Source organism: Magnolia sinica, chromosome 15 (assembly GCF_029962835.1).
Source record: "Magnolia sinica isolate HGM2019 chromosome 15, MsV1, whole genome shotgun sequence".
Lineage (NCBI taxonomy): Eukaryota > Viridiplantae > Streptophyta > Magnoliopsida > Magnoliales > Magnoliaceae > Magnolia > Magnolia sinica.
The window spans coordinates 65,903,695-65,928,674 of NC_080587.1; the positions used below are offsets into that span (position 1 = coordinate 65,903,695).

At 41.1% G+C, this 24,980-nt stretch overlaps 1 protein-coding gene and 1 long non-coding RNA gene across 2 annotated transcripts; both read right to left on the minus strand.

Moving 5' to 3' along the window:
- Window positions 1-547: 547 nt before the first annotated feature.
- On the minus strand, window positions 548-900 carry LOC131228236 (uncharacterized). Its single transcript, XR_009162759.1, has 2 exons — window positions 796-900; window positions 548-735 (listed from the first exon to the last, which is right to left on the minus strand). It is a non-coding gene; the product is annotated as an uncharacterized LOC131228236 (long non-coding RNA).
- A 7,549-nt stretch (window positions 901-8,449) lies between these two features.
- On the minus strand, window positions 8,450-23,941 carry LOC131228235 (anthranilate synthase beta subunit 1, chloroplastic-like). Its single transcript, XM_058224130.1, has 8 exons — window positions 23,652-23,941; window positions 23,422-23,564; window positions 21,642-21,712; window positions 21,074-21,111; window positions 20,883-20,993; window positions 20,083-20,182; window positions 10,288-10,423; window positions 8,450-8,762 (listed from the first exon to the last, which is right to left on the minus strand). The coding sequence occupies exons 1-8, from the start codon at window positions 23,764-23,766 to the stop codon at window positions 8,649-8,651; spliced, it is 828 nt and encodes a 275-aa protein (XP_058080113.1). The 5' UTR covers window positions 23,767-23,941; the 3' UTR covers window positions 8,450-8,648.
- Window positions 23,942-24,980: the final 1,039 nt, after the last annotated feature.

The window sequence follows — 24,980 nt, forward strand, 5'->3', positions numbered from 1 at the left end:
CACACGGGTCGGTTCGGTCCGATTCTGGGGTGAAACCGGAACCGAACCGTTTCTAACGGTTCCACCATTTTTAGAACCGGAACCGAACCGTTGGTACCCTGGAACCGAATTGGAACTGGACTGTGAAAAACGGTTCGGTTCCGAATCAGTTCCACGGTTCTAGCCTTACCGGAAAAATCCTTTAAAAAAAAAAAAAAAACTCTTTATCAACTAAATTGAGCCCTCGCCTCTCTAGGCTGGTCCACCTCTCTGTAAAAGAAAATCCTTACCTGCGGAAGCAAATTGTGGACTAAGTAAACTCGATCTGTGGTGTCCACTCTGATTTATGTATTTTATCCACTCCCACTATCCATTTTAACAACTAAGATTGAGCCCAAAAAACTTTTTTTTTCCTGGACTCAACCTACTAATACCAAATACACCATGGAAGAGGGGAATTGGCCAAAATCCCTCACTTCGATTTTTGAAGTCACCTGGAATTTCAATATTAGCCATGCCTACTTCAGAGAGAGAGAGAGAGAGAGAGAGAGAGAGAGAGAGAGAAATACTATGTAAGAGAGCTCTGCACGTGTGTGGCCCACTAATAGAGATGAAAATGATGATTTAAAATATGGGCTCAACCTCAAAAAATTGTCCACCTAAATTGTCATGTGGCATAACTGAAGCACATGGCAATAGCAGGTCATTGTATCATTTCCTGACATAGCCCAAAAACAATTGTGTTGCTTAATCGACCTTACCGACGGACAGTCAAAAACTGACATAGCCCAAGAACAATTGTGTTGCTTAATCGACTTTACAGACAACAATTTACAATATTCACCAAAAAATCAACTACGCCCATTCACATATCACTGCCACAAGAGGAGTACTGATCCAATAAACAAAAAGGTCTCAGCATCAATCTTACAAAGAAGAAGGCCAAAAAGAAAATTAATTGGCATAAATGAATTTGTATATTCGGCTATGTAAGATGAAGAGTGGAAATTGACAACTAATCATAGTTATCAACAACCAGAAGTGCAACAAAGAACATTCTCATTTTTCACTTTTGGTAGTGCCAACCCTACAAACTGTTAATTGGCGCACTTCGGGGACGGATCTACACTATTCAGACAATGGAACAACTCTTGGATAAAGAGTAGCCTGAAAAGCATGCTCACTGGTAAGTTCATAACTGTCCAACCCATCTCCTTTTTTCCATGGCCAAGACAAGTTTACACAAATGGTCCAAAAGACAATCTACATATCTAACAGTTACAAATGCAAACCACTTAAATACAATTGACCCATCATTGAGGTGGCCTCTAGTGGGTGCTTCCAAACGAGCATTTGAGACTGATTCAAATACTCAAGTCAACAACAATAATCTACACAATCAAACTCCATTTGGGCTGTGCTTTTTTAGATATTCTGGCCTAAAAATCGTTTGTTTCACTTGTCAAGTGGGCTATAGCATACAAAACAAATGAATGGCTAGCGAGAAACAGTTTTAGGCCTCTGTTTGGCCAGCTTGAGGAATGAAATGGCCTGATTTTTGACTAGAAGATCTAAGCAATATGGCCCGCCTAATGGTTGGATCTCTCGCATGAATCAGTTTCCAAATGGCCTGATTTCATCATCTGCTTTCCAAATCATGTTTCAATACACTGAAAAAATAGTATTGAATTTCTTTCTTGCAATATCTGGAAGCAGTTAAAGATTTGTTCAGAGGTAAATGTTTTTTCATACAGGATGAAGAGCTGCATTATGGTAAAAGGCAGTTGTTTCAGAGAAGGGAGCATTATCTTTCAAGGCTTATTGAAAATTTTGAATTTAAGAGGGCCTTCGACTCTTCTTCCTCCATTTCTTGCAAGTTTAGTGGAATCGATCTGTCTGGTTAACCCAAATTGTATGGAGGCAAATTGTAAATCTTTTGAATAGAAAAGTGCAGCAACACATCAGCAATCTCACATCAGAAAAGTGCAACAACAAATCATCTAAAGCTTTACATATAATAATACAATTGCAATTTTAGGATTATTAATAATACAAACAATAAGATAAAATACTTAAAATAGCCAAAAACCAACAACAAATCATCTAAAGCACACTGGTTTAATATCCTGGTTCTCAGAACAAAGGTTCAGTATTCCAAACACACCCCACCCACCTTAATATTTGATTTGAAAAATGCTTGAAGGGGCGAGTTACTTGGCCAAGTCATTGCAAGTTGCATTGAGTTGACATGGCCGACCTTACTCTCTCCAAAACTTGGCTGAGTCATGCTCAAAACTGTCTGAATTTTGAGTGAGTAAGCAAGTTTTAGAGCATGTGAAGAACTGCCATCACTTTTTTCTTTCTTTTTTGCCTTTCTCCATCTCTTCTTTAGTTAATACTACATTGTTTTTAAGAATGCCAATGCATCAGAACAGATTATTGTACCTAGGACTGGCTACTTAAATGAGATTTTCTACTCTGTTTGTGAGCATGGTTGGAGAAGTATGCTGAGTGTCCAAAGTTCTTCGTTGGTGTTTGGCATTTTGGTGCTTGGCCTGCACTATACAAATTTCAAAACGAGGGCTGGAATTTGGACGGTCCAGCCTCCCATTGCATCTGTACGGAGGAGGTGATTTGCTGCAACAGACCCTATATTATTACAGGAGCAGAATGGGAGGGCGAGAGAGAGAGAGAGAGAGAGAGAGAGAGTTACAGAGAGGGAGGGCGCCGCACGGTACTGATTGGGCAGGGACTGGCCTGATCGGGTAGGGGCCTAAGCTGCACGACGCACGGTGATGGGGCAGGGACTGCCGGTGATTGGGCAGGGGCGTAGGCTGCCGGTGCCATCATTTGAAATTACTAAAAATAACACACGTGTTATATCTAAACCGTTCATTTGTTTTGTAACCTCATTTTATGGCATGGGCCTAAAAATGAGGTAGATCCAAAACTTATGTGGCCCCAAAGAAGTTTTCAATGGTGAGTATTCAATCCCCGTTGCTTTCTATGGTGGGGTCCACTTGAGCTTTAGATTTACCTATTTTTTGGCCCATGCTCTAAAATAATCTCGAGAAATTGGTGGACGGTGTGGATATAGCCCACACATCATGGTGGGACCTACACAACTTGCTAAAATTGAGTGAAATTGGCACAGGACCAATGGAATTCCATCTAATCTAATTCCAAGCTTTTCCATTCTTCCAAACATGGAGTGGATTTGGCACAGGACCAGATGAATCCCATCCCACCGAATCCCTTCTAATCCCACTGCCCAAACACGCCCAAGGTTGCTAGGTGATATGTGTTACATATGTACGTCTACTTTGGGCCAATGTCATTAATTTTAAAATGGTGGTGACTCATCACTGTCTATGTGACTTATGTGTAAATCAATCCTGACCATTCAAATCATTGGCCTACCGTGGATGGAGCATATCCTGAAAATTAAGCTAGTTGGGTTATAGGAATCATCTACTGTTGGTAATTTTATTTCTAACCATCTATTGGTTAAAACCATCTCCTAAAGTGCAAATTCTGGGATACGTCACACCCTAAATAGGGCCCATGATCTGAACGGTCTGGATTGACATACTTGCAGGCTACGTGTATGGTGGAAAAGTTTCCACCATTTAAGAAATGGTGAGAAAGCGAAATACATAAAGACTGCCATGAATAGTCCTGTGGTGTCTTCCCTCTAATAAAATGACGAGACAATAATGAAAGATTTTCTTTGGTGTGGGGCCCAGTGGGCCATCTTCTCTTTATGGAACTGGGCGCCATTAATGATATGAGTATGCCAAGGATTCTCAAAGACTTGTAGGGTGGAGCAGTTGGAAAACTTAGTATAGATGAGGTCTGTTAGCGCTACTGCCTGTTTATGACAAATTATCCCGTGCTCCTAGGAAAATAGACATTGTGATTGCGTGTCGAGGCAATGTTAATATTTGTAAAATAAATGTTGGAGTTACTTATAGGGGAGTTTTGGATTATAAGGTGTGTACATTATTCCATAATTATATTCGTGCATTTAATAAGAGTATTTAGGAAATGCTTAATTTATATTTATTATTAACTGCGTTGATTGAGTCGATAATATGTGTAATTTAGAACTAATGGAACCACTTAATTAACTACTCATTTTCACCTGGGATGGTGTTTTAAAACACTAAGCAGGAGATATTATTGATGTAGGTACTAGCGAAACCTCATACGGCTGGGCATAGATCGGTTTATGCTAATGTTGTTATGTTTTGGAGGGTAAGGCGAGAACTGAAAACTTTATATTTTAATCGTCTTGGGTATATATATTATAACTTGTATAATCTTCATTTGGGCGAATACAACTTTTAATTGTATCATAACTGTTAGCCCTATATTTATTGACTATTGTTATCTTTTACCTCACATTTGATCTGCTAATTTGAATTGTGTTACTCTGATTATTCATATGCGAAATGAATTTGAATTTAAATGAGGTCACACGTGCATTTTCATTCGGTTAACACATGTGAACTCAAGATCGGAGTCTATATATTCGAATGCCGATTTTCGAGTCGTTACATTGAAGTTAACAAGGTGGGCTATCAGTAGAGACGTTGAGTGGCCATGATCGATTCAAGTTTGACCGTTAAGGTACGCAGATCTTAGACTGGTTGTTTTCTTTAGATAAACTTTGGTGGTCTCATACATAACATTTAGTGGACCACAAACATCTCTATGAAAGATTAGTTACGATAAGAAGATCTGAAAAGCTAGCAAGTCTAAATATGGGTAGAGTCCTTTCTTCCCAATCCAAGTCACCAATTCTAGATCCATCAATGAAACTCCTACATTCAAAACTGCAATGTGAGCATGAAGGATTTAAAAGAAACAAGGAAACCTAGCGAGATATTTAACCACCTCGACAAACTATGAAAGTAGCACACAAAGAAGAGCCTAAGGCCACACGCCAAACACATATATCTACTTTGCATTTACATTTCCTTAGTTTAACTTAGCCGAATTCTAGCATAGATAGCTACTGCATATCGACTCCTGCTACAGTACCTTAAAAGTATAAATAAATATCATCAACCTTAAGTTGTAAGATTATGATTAATTAACATCTTGCTGACCACCCACCTCGATTGTCTTTTCCAATAAACGTACCAGGTATTTATCTTTCTTTCTTGCTTTAATTTAATTTATATGGTTGATTATTACTTTATTGATTGTAATGCTTTATACATTTCAAAATCAATAAAAATTGACATTTTTAGTCTTGTTTCATTTATTTGTTAATTTGAGAGACATATAAACTTAAGACTGGTGGAAGAAAAAGTATTTAATTCTGTAGATCCGCATCTATTATCACAAGGCAAAAGGAACTTATTTGAAGGGGCTAACACCTACCATTTTACAAATGGTACTAAGAGAGCGCAAATCGGTGGTTGAGGGGATAGTTTGATTCCGGTCCAATCTCTAATTTAGTCTATCTTGACGTAGGGGACACTAGTGATTTAATCAAAACCTCTTAGTCAAGCACGCCAGCGGATCTTACTCTCACACAAATAACCAATTCAAACCTCTAATTATGGTCGTGGTCTAGTTTAATCAAATTAGTAACATGTGGTCTAGTTTGATCAAATTGGTAGCAATATCTTTTATTCAAATGGGCACACAAAAGAAACAGTTTGGGAGAGATCCCATGTTTAATTTTACAACCCCTCATTATATGTTCATGTAAAATCCACTTGAATTATTGGATGCTACAAAAACATTTAGGTCTGGATGGATGGATGGATCATGTTTTTATTCTAACATTTAAAAGAAAATTTAGGTAAAATTAATATTTAAAAGAAATTTTTTAATAATAATTTTAAAAAAAAATTAAAACCAATCGACTTGACCTGCGACTAAGTTAATCTTGCCAAGTCATTTCGAGTCAGCTTAATCGAGCCAACTCCACAAGCCATCCAGAGTTTGAAGCAAATAAAGCTCGCTAGCAAGTTTCATATTGGTTCTGATTGATTTTTAGCTATGAGTAGAGTCGACTCAGTCAAAATTTCAATCAATTAACCGAGTTTTAGAACTATGGTTGGGTTTCTCAGAGTGGGATAAGAGAGAGGCAGCTTATTCACAGATCAGTCTATGGAGGGTTTAAAGTGTCCCGGTGCAAATAGGAGGGAGACGAATTGGGTCGGTGGTCTGTGGGACCCACCATGATGTGTGTGTTTCATACATGCTGTCCATCACTTTTTCTGGATCATTTTATGAGACGAGACGAAAAATGAGGTATATCCCAATCTCAAGTGGACTACATTACAAGAAACAGTGTTGAATGAACCTCCACCATTAAAAACATTTTGGGAGCTATAAAAGTTTTGGATCAAGATGATCTTTGTTTTTTCCCTTCATCTAGGTCTGTATGACCTAATCAACATACTGGACGTCAAATACACATTACAGTGGGCCTTAGGATAATTTTAATGGTGGATATCCAATCACAATTGTTTTCCTGTGGTGTGGTCCACTGAGATTTATATACCTCTTATTTTTAGGATTAACCCTAAAATGATCTTTAAAAATGGATGAACGGAATGGATGAAACACATACATCATTTTGGGCTCATAGAGCACTAAAACTTGTAATGCTCAGGTGGACCACATTTGCACGTTCAGTCTGAAACTTGAGAAATTGACCACTGTAAAAGCCACCTTTTACCCGACGTCTTTTCAACGCGTTGTACGGACACACTATTTGCTGACGAAAATGCCCTTACATTCACAACCTATGGCTACGAATTAGAACCGTAGCCATAGGTGTGTACCCACCATAATTGCCTGTGTATTTTCGTCTACAAATAGTGTGTCCATACAGAATGGTTTACTTTGTAAAAGTAAGGTTGTGGTCAATTTCTCCTTAAACTTAGATTTGATTTTTAGGGGTGTTAATGTGTCAGGTCGTGTTGAAGGGGGGACTGGACCCGACCTATTTAACAATCTGAGTTAGAAAATGTTGGACACAGAACAAACCCATTAAAATTCACATCAGGTCCAAATAAAATAATAATAATAATTAAAAAATAGCACTCATTCATCTAATGGGTCAGGTGAGGTCTGATATAATACAACACAGACGTAGATACCCAAACCTACCCAATCCATCGCATGGTTAGTTTCGGGTTGAGTATAGATATTAGAATTGAATTTTTTAGACAAATAATCTTCCAAACCATCTCATTAGTGATCATGTTGGGTATAGATTTTAGAATTGATTTTTTTAGACAAAAATCTTCCAAACCATCTCATTAGTGATGACTATCATTTTGTTAGTAATGATTAAGATGAATTGTCCAAAAATCAGATGATTATGGTTGTCCAATTTTGATAGTAAATTGTAAAATAGCAAGCTGTCCAAATTCAATGACTAAAATCAGATGATTACAATGGTCGGATTAATATAATTTTTGATACAAGGCTTAGGTAATGATTAGGTAATTTCAAATTGGGTAGCCTCTCTCAGAAACGGATTGTGGTGTAGCACGGCACCCACATGGTAGTGTGTGCTGCTTGGAAAACCTCTGGGGCCCACCAAGATGTATGTTTTATCCACACCGTCCATCCATTTTTCCAGCTTATTTTAGGACATGAGTCCAAGAATGCGGCAGATCAAAACCTCCAGTGGACCACACCACAGAAAACTGGTGATTGAATACCCACCACTAAAAACTACCTAGGGCACACTGTAATGTTTATTTGACATCCAACCTGTTGATTAGGCCACATAGACTTAGATAAAGGGAAAAACAAATATTAGTTTGATCCAAAACTTCCATAGCCCGCAGGTAGTTTTTAATGTTAGGCGTTCAATCACCACTGTTACCTATGGTGTGGTACACCTGAGATTTGGATCTGCCTTATTTTTAGGGTTAATGCCTTAAAATGAGCTGGAAAAATGGACGTATGGCGTGGATATTGTAAATACAACATGGTGGGGCCCACAGCTTTCCAAGTAGCACACTCTGCTGACATGGGTGCTGTGTGTGCGAGCCTCTCTCTCTCTCTCTCTAATGAAGTGAACCGAAGTTTTGATTTGGGATGAGAGTTCCTTGCAGCTTTTACTAGTAGGAACCATGGTTAAGTGATCCAAACCGTTGACGTCATGGGCTCGACCGTGGATAACCAATGAAAGAAAAAAAAAACACAGAAAGAAAAACCCCAAGTCCTAACCCTTCAATGTGGCCCAACAAATAGATGGTTAAGAACAAAAATACAGCAACAGTTCACATTCAACCAGAAAAGGGCCAAATATTCAACAGAAACATACAGGTGACTTTGGGTAAATGGGTCATCTGTGCAGAGACCACTGTATTAATGGTTTGGATCACCCCACTGATACCAACTGGAAACCCAAACATACCATGCAAACTGATAACCTTATGGTGACATCTAAGGTTTCAGTTTAGATGCATTCGCCATAAGCACTCTACGAAACCAATAAACAACCCTATGATGAATTAAATTATAGAATCAAAATAATAATAATAATAATAACATTAACTTACCTCACATGATATCTGAAAGCTGTGAATGGGGACAATCAATCTAGGCATATAATTTGAAAGACAGCACAACAAATTGCTTATGGATTTTCTTCTTCTTTCGTTTTGAACTATAAAAAGCAACGCCTATGGCTGGACAAATATGTATCTGGCCTCCATTCGATCGATTAGTTTGAGAAAATTGCGGACTATCTCTTTACCTTCGGTGGTTATAATGCTTTCTGGATGGAACTGGACCCCCTGCAGTTCGATTGCTATTAGTTAGCTATCAGTTGTAAATGCAAAAACAAGACTACCACCAGTCTGTCCTCAAAAGAACAGATCGAGATTCTCTAATCATTTCAAGATTGACTGATGCATGATCACATGACCTCCAATATCTAATGAATTGATATTAGAGCTGGGCACGAGAACTCAACTCGTCCAACCTGTTCAGACCCAACTCGACCTGAACTAAATGGGTGAGTCGGTCCGAACCGAGTAGGCTTCACCCAATCCGAATTCAAAGCGAGTCGAGTTCAAGTTACCCAGTAACTCGACCTGAAACTCGATCCGAGACTGACTTGACTCGGATTTGGGTATACATAATAAAAAAACCCCGCACCCAATCCCAAACCCTCTCTCTCCCTCCCTCATCCTCCTCTTCCAAACCCGGCAACCACCCACCACCATCACCACCCTCCTCTCTCTCCTCTCAACTCCCTCCCTTCTCTTCCGAGCCAGGCAGCCACCCACCACCATCACCACCCTCCTCTCTCTCCTCTGAACTCCCTCTCTCCTCTTGTAAGCCCGGCAGCCACCCACCACCCCCCATCTCTTGATCTGAATAGGTGCCAACTCGAACTGACTAGGTGCTTCTCTCATCTCTTGATCTGAATAGGTGCCAACTCGAACCGACTAGGTGCTTTTGACTGGTTCGGATTAGTCCAGGCCAGACCCAGAATCGAATCAGTTAAGGCATGCTAGACTCGGTACCCAGTCGAGTTGAGTTCGGGTCAGGCCTATTTCAAAACCAGATCGAGTCGGGTCAGCCCTAACTCGGTCCGACTCAACTCGATGCCCAGCTCTAACTGATATTGTGCATAAAACGTCTCTTTGATTTCCAAAAGGGGCTAGAGCAAGCAGTAGTTCATCACTGTAAACATGGAATGTGTATAGGAATTCTGCATCCAAATTACAGGCCCATCGTGGATGGAGCATAGCCCAAATTTCACACTGCTCGAATGATCTTAACCATGTGATTTTGCTTGCTAAATTTGGACAGCCAACCACTTCGTTCTTAACTGCCTACTTGATAGCTGCCAATTGGATGTTTATGATTGTTCAATCAGTTTCATTCTTGGGACATGCTCCATCCACAGCCCTACAAATTGGACAGTCTGGATTGGTGTGCATTATGCTATATACATGAGAAGCCGCTAGGTCCACAACTTCAAAAGGTAGTGAGCTATCACTATCATCTTGCCCTTCCCACAAACAATATTAGAATGCATGAAGAAAAGGATGAGCTAAGTTCAAGACTCAAAGAGTATGGTTGCCCAATTTAAGTCCGAAATTCAAAAGATTTTGATTGCCACTAAAAGATGATTTGGTCTCATTCATGGGTAATATCAACATATTTCAAAATGGGACTTGAAAGTCTCACTCATTGTCTTGGGTTCCTACATGTGCACCAATTCTCACTGAAAATTGTGCACACCAAAATGAGGCCCAGTATACAACAATTACAATGAAGATGAAAACAACAACAATGATAATGTCTCACCTGGATATGCTTAAATTTTCTATGACGAGCAGCCATTACCAACCCATCTTCTGTCCACGCTGTAACCTCGAGTGCCTCATTAGGAAAACTATCATTTTCAATCACAAGGCTGTGATATCTACCAGCGGTGAAAGGGCTGCAATAACATGATACATAAGAGAACCATCAGCCATGTTAACAGCACGGGGTCCATTCACAAAATTGTGCAAAAACCCAAATTCTGATTTCATTCCAAACTCTAATCATCTTACAAAGCATCATCCACTATAACAGGCCGATTTCTCTATTTCTCCCCTTTTCCTTATTTTCCTTCGAAAACATGGAAATATAGAATGTTCAAGAAAATTTTCTTATATACAGCAAATGCTTGACCTCAAAATTGTTTTTATTAATGATGGAAGATATGATAAACAACTTGACAAAATGAGGGCAAAAAACAACAAGAAAGATGGAATTTACAGCTATAGGCTACTTATGAGTGGCAATCTTTGGGCCTGAAAATGTCCTGGGCCCGAAGTCTCACGTGTCAGTGTTCCACAACAGGACTGACTGCATTTTCTATGTTTCAAATGTATTATTTACTTTGAGGAGCATTTATATGTTCATTTCCAAAATTACAGTAGCGTTAAAAATAGCTCATTCCATTCAATATCTATACATGCAAAAGGACTGAGTGACAGTATTTCACCCTAATATCAAAATCAATCAACATGCACCGATTTTCCATTTTGGGAATTAAATAGTACACATTTGCACTTCGAATTCCCAAAATGGAAAATGAATAGATGCAAATCAATCAGGGCAGGTGCAATGGCAGATCCTACAGGTATTTATGCCCATCATACCACAAAAGACAGTATATAAATCTTTTCTTTGCAAGGAGAAGAAGAAGAAAAGTCTGACAAACATCCACGTCTTGACTAGTCTTCCTTCAACGTACGGTATATAGGTATCTGAACCTTTGTGAGAAACAGAGGCCCTAAAGAATATTTGATCTCTGAAGATATAAAGGAACGACACCTATAGCAAACCTTCTCCCTCAAAAGAATATGAGAATTTTACAAATAGTACCCCCATTAATATGGTATTTACATCCAGTACCTTTTTTTGATAAAGTTTTCATTAACCTACCTCATTAATCAAGTTATTGTCAATCAAGTACCTTCCATAAGTTTCCTCTAGTGTCCATCCATTTAAAGTATGGTTTTTCCTAAAATGACGTCCATCTGTTTAAAGTATGATTTTTCCTAAAATGACGAAAATGTCCACCAATGCGGAGCCTTTAACCTGAATATAAGTGTGTGTTTAATCTTCCAATTTTCCAAATCAATTTAGGGAACATGCCCAAAAAGAAGGCAGATCCAAATCTCAGGTGGACCACACTGTGGGAAACAGTGGCAATGAACATCCACGACTAAAAATTTCTTGTGGGCTACAAAAGTGTTGGATCAAGCGGCGATAGAATGGGCTTCTAATGTAGATAATCTCAAAGATTGTAATTTGCTTTTTATTGGAGCTTAGGCGGTTCGCTTTCTCAGCAGCCCCACTCCTCTTGTTTTGTTCCTTTTTCTCCTAAATACAGTTCAGTGATCTTTCAAAAAAAAAAGTGTTGGCTCAGGCTGATATTTGCTTCTTCCCTTCATCCAGATCTGTGCATCCTTATCAACAAGTTGGATGGCAAACAAAGATTAAGGTGGGCATTTCAGTGGGCCCTAAGAAGTTTTTAATGGTGGGCATTCAATCAGCACAGTTTCCTATGGTATGGTCCAGCTGAGATTTGGATCTGCTTAATTTTTGGGTTCATGGCCTAAAAGGAGCTGGCAAAATGGATGGACGGCATGGACATACAGTGCATACATCAATGTAGGCCCCATGGTCAGGGCCACACTGTGTTGGGTGAAGCTGAGGCCACACCTGTTCCAGAAACCTTTAACCAGCGGCAAAGACGGACGCAGATTGCATGTGCTCCCGGGACTTCCTGCAGTCAGAAGCTGTGTGGGGACCACAGATTCTCCATTCATCAATTTTGCAAGACAACAAAAGGACAGGAGTCTAAAAATCAGGCAGATCCAAAATTCATGTGGCCCACGCCACGCGAAACAGCAGGGATTGGATGCCCACCAATGGAAACTTTGCGGGGGCCACAGAAGTTTTGTATTAGGATGATATTTGTGCCTACAGTTTATCTCAGTGGTAATAACCCTATGAACGGTTTGGATAGCCTGTAAACATCATGGTCAGCTGCAGGAAGGTTTCAACTGTGGACGTTTGCATTCCCACTGCTTACTGAGGTGTGGCCCACATGAGTTCTCGATCTGCCTAATCTTTAGAATCCTGTCCTGCTATCATCTTGTAAAACTGATGGAAGGAGTGGATTTGTGATGGGAATTTATATGGGCCATGCATCATTTCTGAGTACATGAACTTCCTATGCCAAGGGCACATGCAATCTGCGTAGGGCAAAGACAATTGGATACAGACCCCACCATGATGTATCTGTTTAATCCACGGTCTATCCATTTTGCCATATTGTTTTATGGTATGAGCCCAAAAATGAAGCAGATACAAGTCTCAGGTGGACTACGCAGCATGAAATAGTGGTGATGAACACCCACCATTAAAAACTTTTGGTGGGCTACAAAAGTTCTAAATCAAGGTCACGTTTGTTTTTTCCCTTTATCCAGGTCTGTGTGATCTAATCAACAGGTTAGATGGAAAATAAACATTATGGTGGGCATTAAGGTGGGCCCTAGGATGTTTTTAATGGTGACCATTCAATCACCACTATTTCCTTTGGCGTGGTCCACCTGAGATTTGAATCTACCTCATTTTTGGACTCAAGCCCTAAAATGATCTAGAAAAATGGTTGGACTGCATGGATACATCATGTTGGGTCCCACAAAACACCAACCAGTAACCACGCCCCTATTACTATGCAATCAGCTTGCAGAGAATTTTTTCCCTTTTATTTATTTTTATAATAACACATTTAAATCTAGGTACCTATTTAATTCTTATTAAGCAACTACATTAATTCATGTGCATTTTTGACATTTTAGGAAAAATCATTCTTTAAACTAAAAAATGTTAGAGAAAACTAGCAGAAGGTACCTAATGCAGGGACATTTTCACATCGGGCTCGAGTGAGGTGGCCTGTGGGATGCAGGGGAACACTCGAGGTGAGCCCCACCCATATAAGGCAGATGGCTCTTGTGAAGCGAAACCCATGTGAAGTGGGGCTCATGAGAGGGGTTCAGCTGAGGTCTTAACCCATGGGATGTGGGGCCTGTAATATGAGATAAAAGGATTGATTCGCCATGCTCTATCAATTTGAGTTTTTAGAGCAAGTGGTTAATTGCCCTGCATCAAAGTGGTATCAAATCGGGAGGTCTCATGTTCGGGACTCCTCACCGGGGGTGATTAATGTAGGGGCATTTTCACATCGAGCTCGAGTGGGGTGGCCCTTAAGATGCAGGGGCACACTCGGGATGGGCAGACCGTGTGAGGCGGGTTGCTCGTGTGAAGCGGAACCCATGTAAAGTGGGGCCCACGATGAGGGGTTCGGCCGAGTTCCTAATTGATGTAGAGCGGGTCGCGGACAGTTACATGGCCAAGATGGATCAGAAAAGGCCCGGTCGACGACAGAAGTGATCCAGACCATCGAACCTTAAATCGGGCGTATCTTGCAATCCGGAATGAGTTACCTAACGTAAAATATATGATTTTGGGGTAGAACGAGCTACTGAAGCCAACCAACCCCGCTACGCTGGGTTGCGCAGCCCGGAATTGCGAAAAACCCCTGGATCGATGGTCGTTTCCCTATTTTAATTTCGTTTTTACTATAAATAGTAAGTTTTAGTTTGATTATAACTCTTCATCCATCGGGCTTTAGGAGTTGCGCCCAACGTGAAAAGAGCTTAAAATAATTAGGAGGACGGTTTGGTGAAGCCAAATAGGACACTTACTATTTTTAGCCAAAAACCTTGCGCACTAGTAGACATCACGACCGTCTAAAAATAGTAAGTTTACTATTTATAGTAAGTCACGGATTCTAGGAGTTTGAGTTGTAGTTTGATTCTGATTTCTTTCCCATTGCTTGGTACCCCTATTTAAAGGGTTGTGAACTCGTTTTTATTCATCAATTAATCAATTTCGAATTTATTAGAATTTATTTCTATTTTCTGCTTTTTTCCCTCGTGGATTTGAGAAGTCTCTGTGAGGAGTCCAAAGAAGCTCCGTGGATTCGGAGTAGTTATCCTCATCACGTTCATCCCTGCGTCAATTGGTATCAAAGCGAGGATTCCCCTCAGGCCGATGATAAACAACGAAGGTATGAATCAAAATCCTGTGGACGGTGATCCAGGGATTCGTTATCTTTCGGAAAGAATGAAAGCTTTCCACCGGGAGAGTCAGTTGACCATGCAAGGGCTGCAGGCAACTCTCGACCGTCTTGCGGATGCACTACTTCAGCCCCGAGCCCTAGGCGGTGCTCCACCACCCATGGTTGCTGTACGACATAACCTCGATTTTCGTAGAGGACTACCAATGGCAAACCGTAAGGCTACACCAGATAATTCAAGTTCTAGCGACGAGGACCTTAATGAGGGTTTTGCTCGACGACCAATCCATGGAGGTGATCATCTAGATTGTGCTGAAAGAGACTATCGAGGTAAGGCTGAACTTTCTAGTTTCAACGGTTTATTACGTATAGAAGATTTTCTCGATTGGCTAGTCGAAGTAGAGAGATATTTTGATTACATGGACGTGCCAGATCATAAAAGGATAAAATTGACAGTGTTTAAATTAAAATCTGATGCTTCTGCATGGTGGGAACAATTACAACTCTCACGAGCCCGCCAGAACAAGGCGCCCATCTCATCATGGCTACGGATGAGACGTCTTCTTCGATCTCGATTTCTCCCCAGTGATTATGAGCAGATATTATTCCAGCAATATCAAAATTGCAGACAAGGAAATCAAACAGTCACAGATTACACTGAAGAATTCCAACGGCTGGCTACACGAAACGATCTGTCTGAATCTGAGTCACAGAAGGTGGCACGATTTATAGGTGGGTTGCGACCGACAATTCAGAACCGAGTTCAGATGTACCCAGTCGGGACTGTGAATGAAGCAGTTCAATTGGCAAGTAGAGCAGAAACACAACTCGCAAGAGCTCCTACTCGTCCATATCCTTCAACTCGACCCCCCATGACGGGTCCCACGCAGGATCCAGTGTTGCCACGAGGAAAAGACTAAGTACCTCAACTTCCTACAAACGCAAATCGTGATACGGGGAGCGGCTCATCCAGACCTCAATGTGCAGCACCCACGACAGCGGGTCCAAGTAGGATTCCAAATCCTTATGCTTGGCCAAGGTCGAACAATTGTTACCGCTGTGGCCAACCAGGCCACTTATCAAACACTTGTCTTCAACGTCCCGCAGCACACTTGATTATAAACGAAGGGGGCATTGAAGATGAGGCCGTAGAAGAAGACCACCGCTTTAATGAACATGAACAAATCACTGAAGAAATAGCAGGTGGCGATGAAATGACGGGCGAGGATCGTGGCGAATTTCTAGTTGTGAGGCGATTACTGTATGCCCCACGAAAGGAATTACATCTACAACGACACAATATATTTCGTACTTGGTGCACCGTCAACGGAAAGGTCTGTGATGTGATCATAGACAGTGGTAGTAGCGAAAATATCGTCTCGAGAGTGATGGTGGACAAGTTGCGGCTACCAACGATGAAACATCCTTCCCCGTACTCAATCGGCTGGATAAAAAAGGTGAATGAGACCAAAGTAACTGAACAATGCACTATCTCGTTTTCAATTGGTAAAAATTATAAGAATCAAATACTTTGTGACGTGGTCGATATGGAAGCTTGTCATATGTTACTCGGTCGACCTTGGCAATCGGACCGTGATGCGACCCATAGGGGACGAGATAATGTTTACGTATTCGTCAAGGATAGTCGAAAAATAATCCTTGCCCCTATGGCACCAGAGAACCACCCTGAAGCCTCTAAAGTGGAAGGGAGTTCCCTCTTGACCATTCGGGATTTTATGGAGGAATCCAAGGAAAATGGCGAGGTATACGCCGTAGTAGTGAAGGGCGAGGAAGAGGAACCCTCAAACATCCCTCCAAGTTTAAGATTGTTGCTAAACGAATTCAAAGAAGTCTGGCCTGAGGATTTACCTGATGGATTGCCCCCCATGAGGGACATCCAACATCACATAAACCTCGTCCTTGGGGCTAGCCTGCCCAATCGCCCTCATTATCGGATGAGTTCGAAGGAGTAAGATACTTCAGGGGCAAGTGGAGGAATTGATCCATAAGGGTCTCTTGAGAGAGAGCATGAGCCCATGTGTCGTACCAGCATTATTAACGCTAAAAAAAAATGGAAGCTGGCGCATGTGTGTCGACAGTCGAGCAATCAACAAAATTACCATCAAATATCGGTTCCCAATACCACGGTTGGTTGACATTCTCGATATGTTAGAAGGGGCCAAGGTGTTCTCTAAACTAGATCTAAGGAGCGGGTACCATCAGATTCGTATTCGACCCGGTGATGAGTGGAAGACGGCATTCAAGACCAAGGAAGGGTTGTATGAGTGGCTGTCCATGCCCTTCGGCCTATCGAACACACCAAGTACTTTTATGCGTTTGATGAATCAAGTTCTAAAACCGTTCATTGGCCGATTTGTGGTAGTTTATTTTGATGATATATTGATATATAGCCAGGATGAGGCAGAGCACAGGAAACATCTCAGGCAGGTGCTACAGGTCCTACAAATTAACAAGTTGTACCTCAACTTGAAGAAGTGTAGTTTTTTAACTGACAGCCTGTTGTTTCTAGGATTTGTTGTAACTTCCACAGCCATTCGTGTGGATGATGAAAAGGTGCGAGCTATTAGGGAATGGCCGATCCCGACAAACATTCATGAGGTGAGGAGTTTTCACAGGTTGGAGACTTTCTATCGTCGATTTGTGCGAGATTTTAACACCATAGTCGCGCTTATAACAGATTGCATGAAAAAAGGACCGTTCCAGTGGACCGATAAAGCTGATAAGAGCTTTCATGAGATCAAGCATCGTTTGTCTACAACACCGGTCTTGGTGCTTCCTAATTTCGACAAATTGTTTGAGGTTAAGTGTGACGCTTCATACGTCGGAATTGGAGGAGTATTATCACAGGAAGGCAGACCGGTAGCCTTTTACAGCGAGAAGCTCAGCGAAGCCCGAAAGAAGTGGTCGACTTATGAGCTTGAGTTGTACGCGGTTGTTCAGGTGCTGCGACATTGACAGCATTATCTGATTCAAAGAGAGTTTGTTTTGTACACTGATCATCAAGCATTAAAGTTTATTAATAGTCAGACTAACGTGAATCGTGTGCATGCTAGATGGGTTACGTTTTTACAGGAATTCACGTTCGTTCTAAAGCACAAGTCAGGGCAACAGAACAAGGTGGCTGATGCACTTAGCCGTTGTGCATCACTACTAACGAGGTAGTCGGCTTCGACTGTCTCAAGGAGCTGTATGCCAAGGATGATGACTTCAAAGATTCTTGGATGATGTGTCAAGAAGGTCACCCCAGTGACCTTCATATACAAGACGATTTTCTCTTCAAAGGGAATCGATTGTGTATCCCCCAAAGTTCTCTGAGGGAGCAGATTATTCAGGAGCTACATGGAGGTGGCCTTGGTGGACACCTGGGGCGAGACAAGACGCGAGCTCTTGTGGAAGAGCGGTATCACTGGCAGCAGTTAGTACGCGATGTGGGAAAAGCCGTACAACGTTGTCATGTTTGTCAGACCTCCAAGGGACAATCTCAAAATATGGGCCTCTACACCCCGTTTCCTGTTCCTGACGGTCCTTGAGAGGATTTATCAATGGACTTCATGCTTGGTCTCCCACGAACACAACGTGGCATGGATTCGATGTTCATGGTGGTAGATCGTTTCTCCAAGATGGCGTACTTTATCCCATGCAAGAAGACTCTCGATGCAACACACGTGGCGAATTTATTTTTTAGGGAGGTCGTACGGCTACACGGGGTCCCCACGACTATTACTTCCGATCGTGACACGAAGTTCATTAACCACTTTTGGCGGACTTTATGGAATCGATTCGATACACAACTTCAATTCAACAGTGCTTACCACCCACAGACTGATGGGCAGACCGAAGTTGTGAATCGCACGTTGGGAAACCTCCTTCGCTGTATTTCAGGAGAAAAACCGAAGCAGTGGGATTTAGTCTTGTCTCAAGCAGAGTTTGCATTCAACAACATGGTGAACCGCTCGACAGGGAGATCACCGTTCCGGATTATCTACGAACAAGTGCCTCACCACACACTTGACTTGGTCCCTCCGCCCAAGCACCCAGGCACGAGCATTGCAGCAGAACATATGGCAGACAAGATCATGGGCATCCATGCAGAAGTGCAGACCAAGCTACATGCCTCGAACGAGAAGTACAAGGAACAAGCGGACAAGCATCGGTGACAAAAAGTGTTCAAGGTGGGCGACCGCGTTATGGTCCATTTGGGCAAAGAGAGATTTCCGACCGGGACGTACAACATGTTGAAAAATAAGAAGATTGGACCGGTACCAATCATCCGAAAGATCAATGACAATGCTTATGTTGTTGATCTTCCAGATGACATGGCAATCTCACAGACTTTCAATGTCGCGGACCTGACCGAGTATCATGAACCAGAACATGACGAGAACTCAAGGACGAGTTCTTTTGAAGTGGAGGAGACTGATGTAGAACGGGTCGCAGACAGTTACATGGCCAAGATGGATCAGAAAAGGCCCAGTTGATGACAGAAGTGATCCAGACCATCGAACCTTAAATCGAGCGTATCTTGCAATCCAGAATGAGTTACCTGACGTAAAATATATGATTTTGGGGTAAAACAAGCTACTGAAGCCAACCAACCCAGCTACGCCGGGTTGCGCAGCCCGGAATTGCAAAAAACCCTTGGATCGACGGTCGTTTCCCTGTTTTAATTTCATTTTTACTATAAATAGTAAGTTTTCGTTTGATTATAACTCTTCATCCGTCGGGCTTTAGGAGTTGCGCCCAACGTGAAAAGAGCTTAGAACAATTAGGAGGACGGTTTGGGGAAGCCAAATAGGACACTTACTATTTTTGGCCGAAAACCTTGCGCACTAGTAGACATCACGACCGTCTATAAATAGTAAGTTTACTATTAATAGTAAGTCGCGGATTCTAGGAGTTTGAGTTGTAGTTTGATTCTGATTTCTTTCCCATTGCTTGGTACCCCTATTTAAAGGGTTGTGAACTCGTTTTTATTCATCAATTAATCAATTTTGAATTTATTAGAATTTATTTCTATTTTCTGTTTTCTTTCCTCGTGGATTCGAGAAGTCTCTGTGAGGAGTCCAGAGAAGCTTCGTGGATTCGGAGTAGTTATCCTCATCACGTTCATCCCTGCGTCACTAACCCATGGGATTTGGGGCCTGGGCTATGAGATAAGGGGATTGATTCGCCATGCTCTATCAATTCAAGTTTTTAGAGCAAGTGGTTAATAGTGCTGTATCAGTACCCGTTTGACAACAACTTGATTAATGAGGTAGCTTAATGAAAACTTAATTAAAAAAGGTACCGGGGTGTAAATATCATATTAATGAAGTACTATGTTATAAAATTCCCAATGAATATATTACTTTGACCAATAATGATCGAGTTAAGCATAAGCATATCACAAAAAAACATGGGAACTAAAAAATAGTGAAAGGAATTGAAAACCTTACTTTGATAGACCTAAAAACAAACCGTCTTCACCCTTTTCATCATAAAACACTTGAGACCTTTTTCCATGCATGACACCATATGGAGAGCGCACAATTCGTCCTGCAGATCAGTATGGGGCTTTATTGGTGAAACTGACTCTATTGATGACAAAGGTTTGCTTATATGCCATAAAAGAAAAGAATAATAACACCAGCTACATTGCATGAATTCTTCTAAATGGGCAAAGTACTCTTGCATGGATTCTTCTAACTTGGCAAAGAGGACCCTTGTCAGCTTCCAAGACTCCCAAAGTTTTACATGAGAAACTACCGTAGGTTTTGAGTTTCACCATACAAAGTTTTACATGAGAAATAAATTCACGTTTACATTACCCTATACTACAGAAATGATTAGGCAGACCACGAGCAATTTCTTCACCTCAAGATCCCCCCTTTTAATAGTTTCCCTTCCTGAATCCTATTTTGAATCTTCATGAAGAACCAGTTGTCGAATCGCTTTAAAATTTCAAATTTCTCCTCTTCATTCAATATTCAGCCCTTGATGCTAATTGCTACAGCATTCTTAACCAGTTAATACATTTGAAAAAAGAACATCCAATTATTAACTTGATGAGTTTCAAATCCACAAATCATGTTTTACAGGGTTTTAGAGTGTCACAATCCATACCATTGGCAATTTCAACACTACCAACTTTTAGAAACCGCTGATGGTTAATAGGCTATCATAAATACCCTGATCAAGAAATGAGATGTTTTGAAAGAAAGGTGTGAGATACAACCATGACTACTGCAGAAATTACCTCCAAAAGCCTCCCCAATGCACTGTAAGCCCATGCAAACTCCAAATAGAGGTATAGTAGGGCCAAGTTCCGAAACTGTTTGTAATGATATTCCTGAATCTTGAGGTGTACCTAGAAAAAACAAAGCATAAGGCACTCAGTTATTATGAATGATATCATTAAATAATTGAAAGTTGTGGAAAAATTCTCACCAGGTCCTGGGGAAATAAGAATGCCTCTTGGATTTTTCCTGGACACATGCAACAGACAGTTATTAATGACCAATTATTCACAATGTCAAGTAACCAGAACAAGCATTATCAGCCACTTAAACAGCATCAGGAAGTTAACAGTGTCCTGGCATGCCCTGTCCATACAGGTAGGCCCATGGTTCAACTATCCAGACTGTTGACCTGATGAGCCCCAACGCACATAAGAATTTCCCAAAATAACCCAGATTCAAAGATCCAGTTGCCTACAAATAGACAGTAAAAGAAGAAGAAGAAGAAGAAGAAGAGCAATGGTATGGAAAGAATGCCAAATATTGTACGTCTGAGATGTTCTAATCTGGAAGGTTTTTGGGAGACCCCCATCCCATATGGGCCCATCGGATCACCAAAACTATGGTAAATGTGTACAGAGTGGGGCCATCAGGACATTACTCACATCCTCATATGTCAGACCTGATTATTCCTCCTGAGGAACAATGCTAGTCTCCTACTTAGACAGATCATAAACATCCAATCACCAATGGCAACTTACAAGAATGAGAATGCTTACATTTTCATTTCCTCAACTGTGAGCTCGTCATTCCGATAGACCTCAAAGTTAGCACCAAGCTCTCCCACATACTTCAACATCACAAAGGTACACAATGAGAAAGATTTCTTCTTCTGATTCTAGCTTATAATTGATAAAAGGGAAAACAGTTTTTCATCAAGCAACACCCAATGTACTAAGGTTTGCTAAGAAAGTGGCTTTAGAGTCCATGCAGCTGCCAAGCTTTCAGGAAGACACAAAATACAAGAAAGAACTGTACAGTTTTTGTTGTTTCTAGGAAATTCAAGAGGCAAGCACCCTTCAAATGATCAACATCAGATTATCACTTAAAGTCAAAGCTGGAGTTCCATGGAAGAAATACAAAGAGAATTTATTCCGATGCCTAAAACCGCAGGAAGATCCTCATGAAAATAACAGACCTAAAAAATAGATATAAGACGCAACATGGTTCAGTGGTGAAAATATGTCTCCCATAGTATTTTGCATGTGAGATGGTGGATCAGATTGCAGAAGGATAAACACCATTGGTGATGGAACATTCTCGTTCTATTGGAAAAAGTGGCTAGACTCACCCATGGACATGCATGAGATCATATAAAATACAAGAAAACCAAAGACCCCTCACAGATGGGCTGTCTACATCGTGGTCCCCACCTTTCCTTTTTTCCATTTTTTTCTCCCTTCTGTAATATTGTTTTTAATTTTGACAAAGAGACGTGTTAGTAACTGCTTACAATGCATCCAATATTTTTCTAATGATCCAGTCAACTATTCAAACTAGTTAAAGGGCTAAACTGTCCTGATCCGGGAACACTTCCGCAAGGCAAATAAGCATGACTCACAACAAAGTTGGGAGAGGCTGGGAAAAAAAAAATTCCCTCAAAACAGGAAATAAAGTACTTATTGAGTTCTTTTCTGCTTTCTTTAAATTGCTGAATGATTCTAGTTCGGGTATTATAATTCACTATTTCTTTCAAAAAGTCAGAGAAGCTTCTTGGCAGAGTATAGAACTACTTTCCCCTCTGCTCAAACTACCCTCATCCAAATAGAGAATTGAAATTTCCCTCAATTCTGCCATCCAACTTCTCTCCCCCATGTCTGAAAAACACCATTTCTCACTAATTTACAGAACAGCCCCGGGAAGGTTTTTGGTTACTAATCCTATTTCTTTAGTTGCCATTATTGGGGCTATAGTACTGACCATTCTTATGACTACAAAGTTGAAAAGACCAGATGTATTCCGACGAAATGCTATTAAAACTAGGAAGTCTATAATGAGGATGACAATGGACCAACCAAATCTCAGATTCTCACGACTCCCAGTCAGCCCTGTTAGCAACCAGAAAGCCTTTGATGGCACTTTGGACGAGTACAAGCCCACTTTAAAGTGATCAGATTCAATCAAGATGGATCCTACTGAATAGATGGTCCAGATCGATAGTTGAAACTTTTCGTTATGAAAGATCCCAACCTTCCATTTCTCAGGACGCAATCAAATGGATAAATTCTCCAATCAGTGTGATTTTCACACAGTAGCCCACAAAGACCACGCCGGACAAAGCCTAGGGCACAGATCAACCGATTGCTCTGTCTGCATGTCCAAATGAAAATCAATACACTACTTCACATCCTACTACCATAACATCATAATTAAAGAGCGAAAATTCAAATCCTCCGAATCAAATCAAATAACGGAAAACACAGATTGAAAACGGAATCGAGAGCTAAATCACAAACAGACACTAGAAAATCCAAAACTTCCAATGAAGCGGGCCCTCACCTGGCACAGATTGTAAGTGAAACTGTCGTAATTGTCAATAACAATGATCGGATTCTCCTTCTTCCCATCCCTAACCGAAACTCTAACATTGTTTACCCCGCTCGCCGCAGTCAGCGACGCCGACACAACTCCTCTATGAATTCCTGAAACAAGAGTCAAAGATACTTAGATTTGGAAGCCAAACGTTAGAATACGAAACTTCTAAGATGCAGATCTGGCGTTCTTCCTACCTGCGGGAGTACGGAATCCAGTGAGCCAGCGGGGAGCTGGAGCTGCTGCTACTGGAGTCTGCGAAGAGAGGGAAGTAGAATAAGAGATGGGGACTTGAAAGAGAGAGGTAGCCATGGGAAGGGCAAAATGAGAGAATGGGTATTTGAGAATAAAGAGATTTTGAAATGGGTTTTGAAGAACTGCCTTTTAGGGTTTTCGGAGAAAATGCGTTTTTCATCCATCTCTCTCTCGCTTCGTAGCAACGATTTTTCCGCTGTTCGAATCGAAAATCTCTCTTCCTGTAATAATAGCGAGCACGGGAGATCTGTTCAGTACAACGTTGTATGTGAACTTACACCTACAACGTTTTATTTCCCGCCCAAATTTTCTGTATATAGAATGATCCCATCCGTTCAAAATATGGGACAGAACATAGAAACCGTTTCAGATGAAAATGGTCCAGTCAAATGAATGTTTAAACCGTTAAATCAATGTACATCCGATGGTCTGATCTAGTTGTACGGTTGTGGCATACGTAATTAATAATTGCTCTTAATTTCATAGTAGATTATTTAAGGGCTAGGATTTTCTTTTTATTTGATGCTTTGGCTTAAAAGAAAGGATGTATCGGAAATTCACATACAACGCCGTATGTTAAAACTTTTCTAAGGTGTACTAGGCGATGCGGATTGACTACTGACAGCGTCAGTAGCTACTGACAGTACTTTGTGGCCCATCATAAGGTGTGTTTATCATATCCACGCCTTCCATCCATTTTTCCATGCAATAAAACGTTTTACTGCATGGGACCAAAAATGCGGCGGAACCAAATCTCATATGAACCAAACAATACAGGAAAGAGTGGTGATTGACTACTCACCGTTAAAAACTTAGGGCGTGTTTGGCCGGACCGATCCCATGAGATTTGGTGGGATGGAATGGTTTTTAAGGTAATGATGGTGGTGTCAATGTTTGTCTGTTGATCCCATGAGTTTGGGATAGCCCATGAGGGTGTTCGGATGGTCACAAATGGATAGGTTTACATCTCCACTGCTTCTCATGGTGTGCCCCTCTCACTACTTTATAGCTGCCTCAAAACAACTTCATGACTGAATGAAAGCAGGTGAAAATGATGGAGAGAGTAGATATCTCATTAATATCTTGGTGGGCCCTACACAGGGGTAAAAACTTATATGTCAGGATTGGCGGCATTCGGGCGCTGTTTACGAGGGAGTGTGGAATGGTTTTATCCCGCGTCTCAAACAAAAAATGGGATGGGATGTAAACAGTATAACCCATGGGATTCGTCTTAATCCCATATCCAGCGCCCGACCAAACACGCCCTTATT

What these genes read in the sequence shown, in the direction of transcription:
- LOC131228235 (XM_058224130.1), bottom strand. Translation starts at nt 23,766, where the DNA reads ATGGCTACCTCTCTCTTTCAAGTCCCCATCTCTTATTCTACTTCCCTC. An exon ending in TGGATTCCGTACTCCCGCAG is followed by an intron (nt 23,565 to 23,651) that starts GTAGGAAGAACG and finishes CTCTTGTTTCAG; the next exon opens with GAATTCATAGAGGAGTTGTG. An exon ending in TCTTATTTCCCCAGGACCTG is followed by an intron (nt 20,994 to 21,073) that starts GTGAGAATTTTT and finishes TGTTTTTTCTAG; the next exon opens with GTACACCTCAAGATTCAGGA.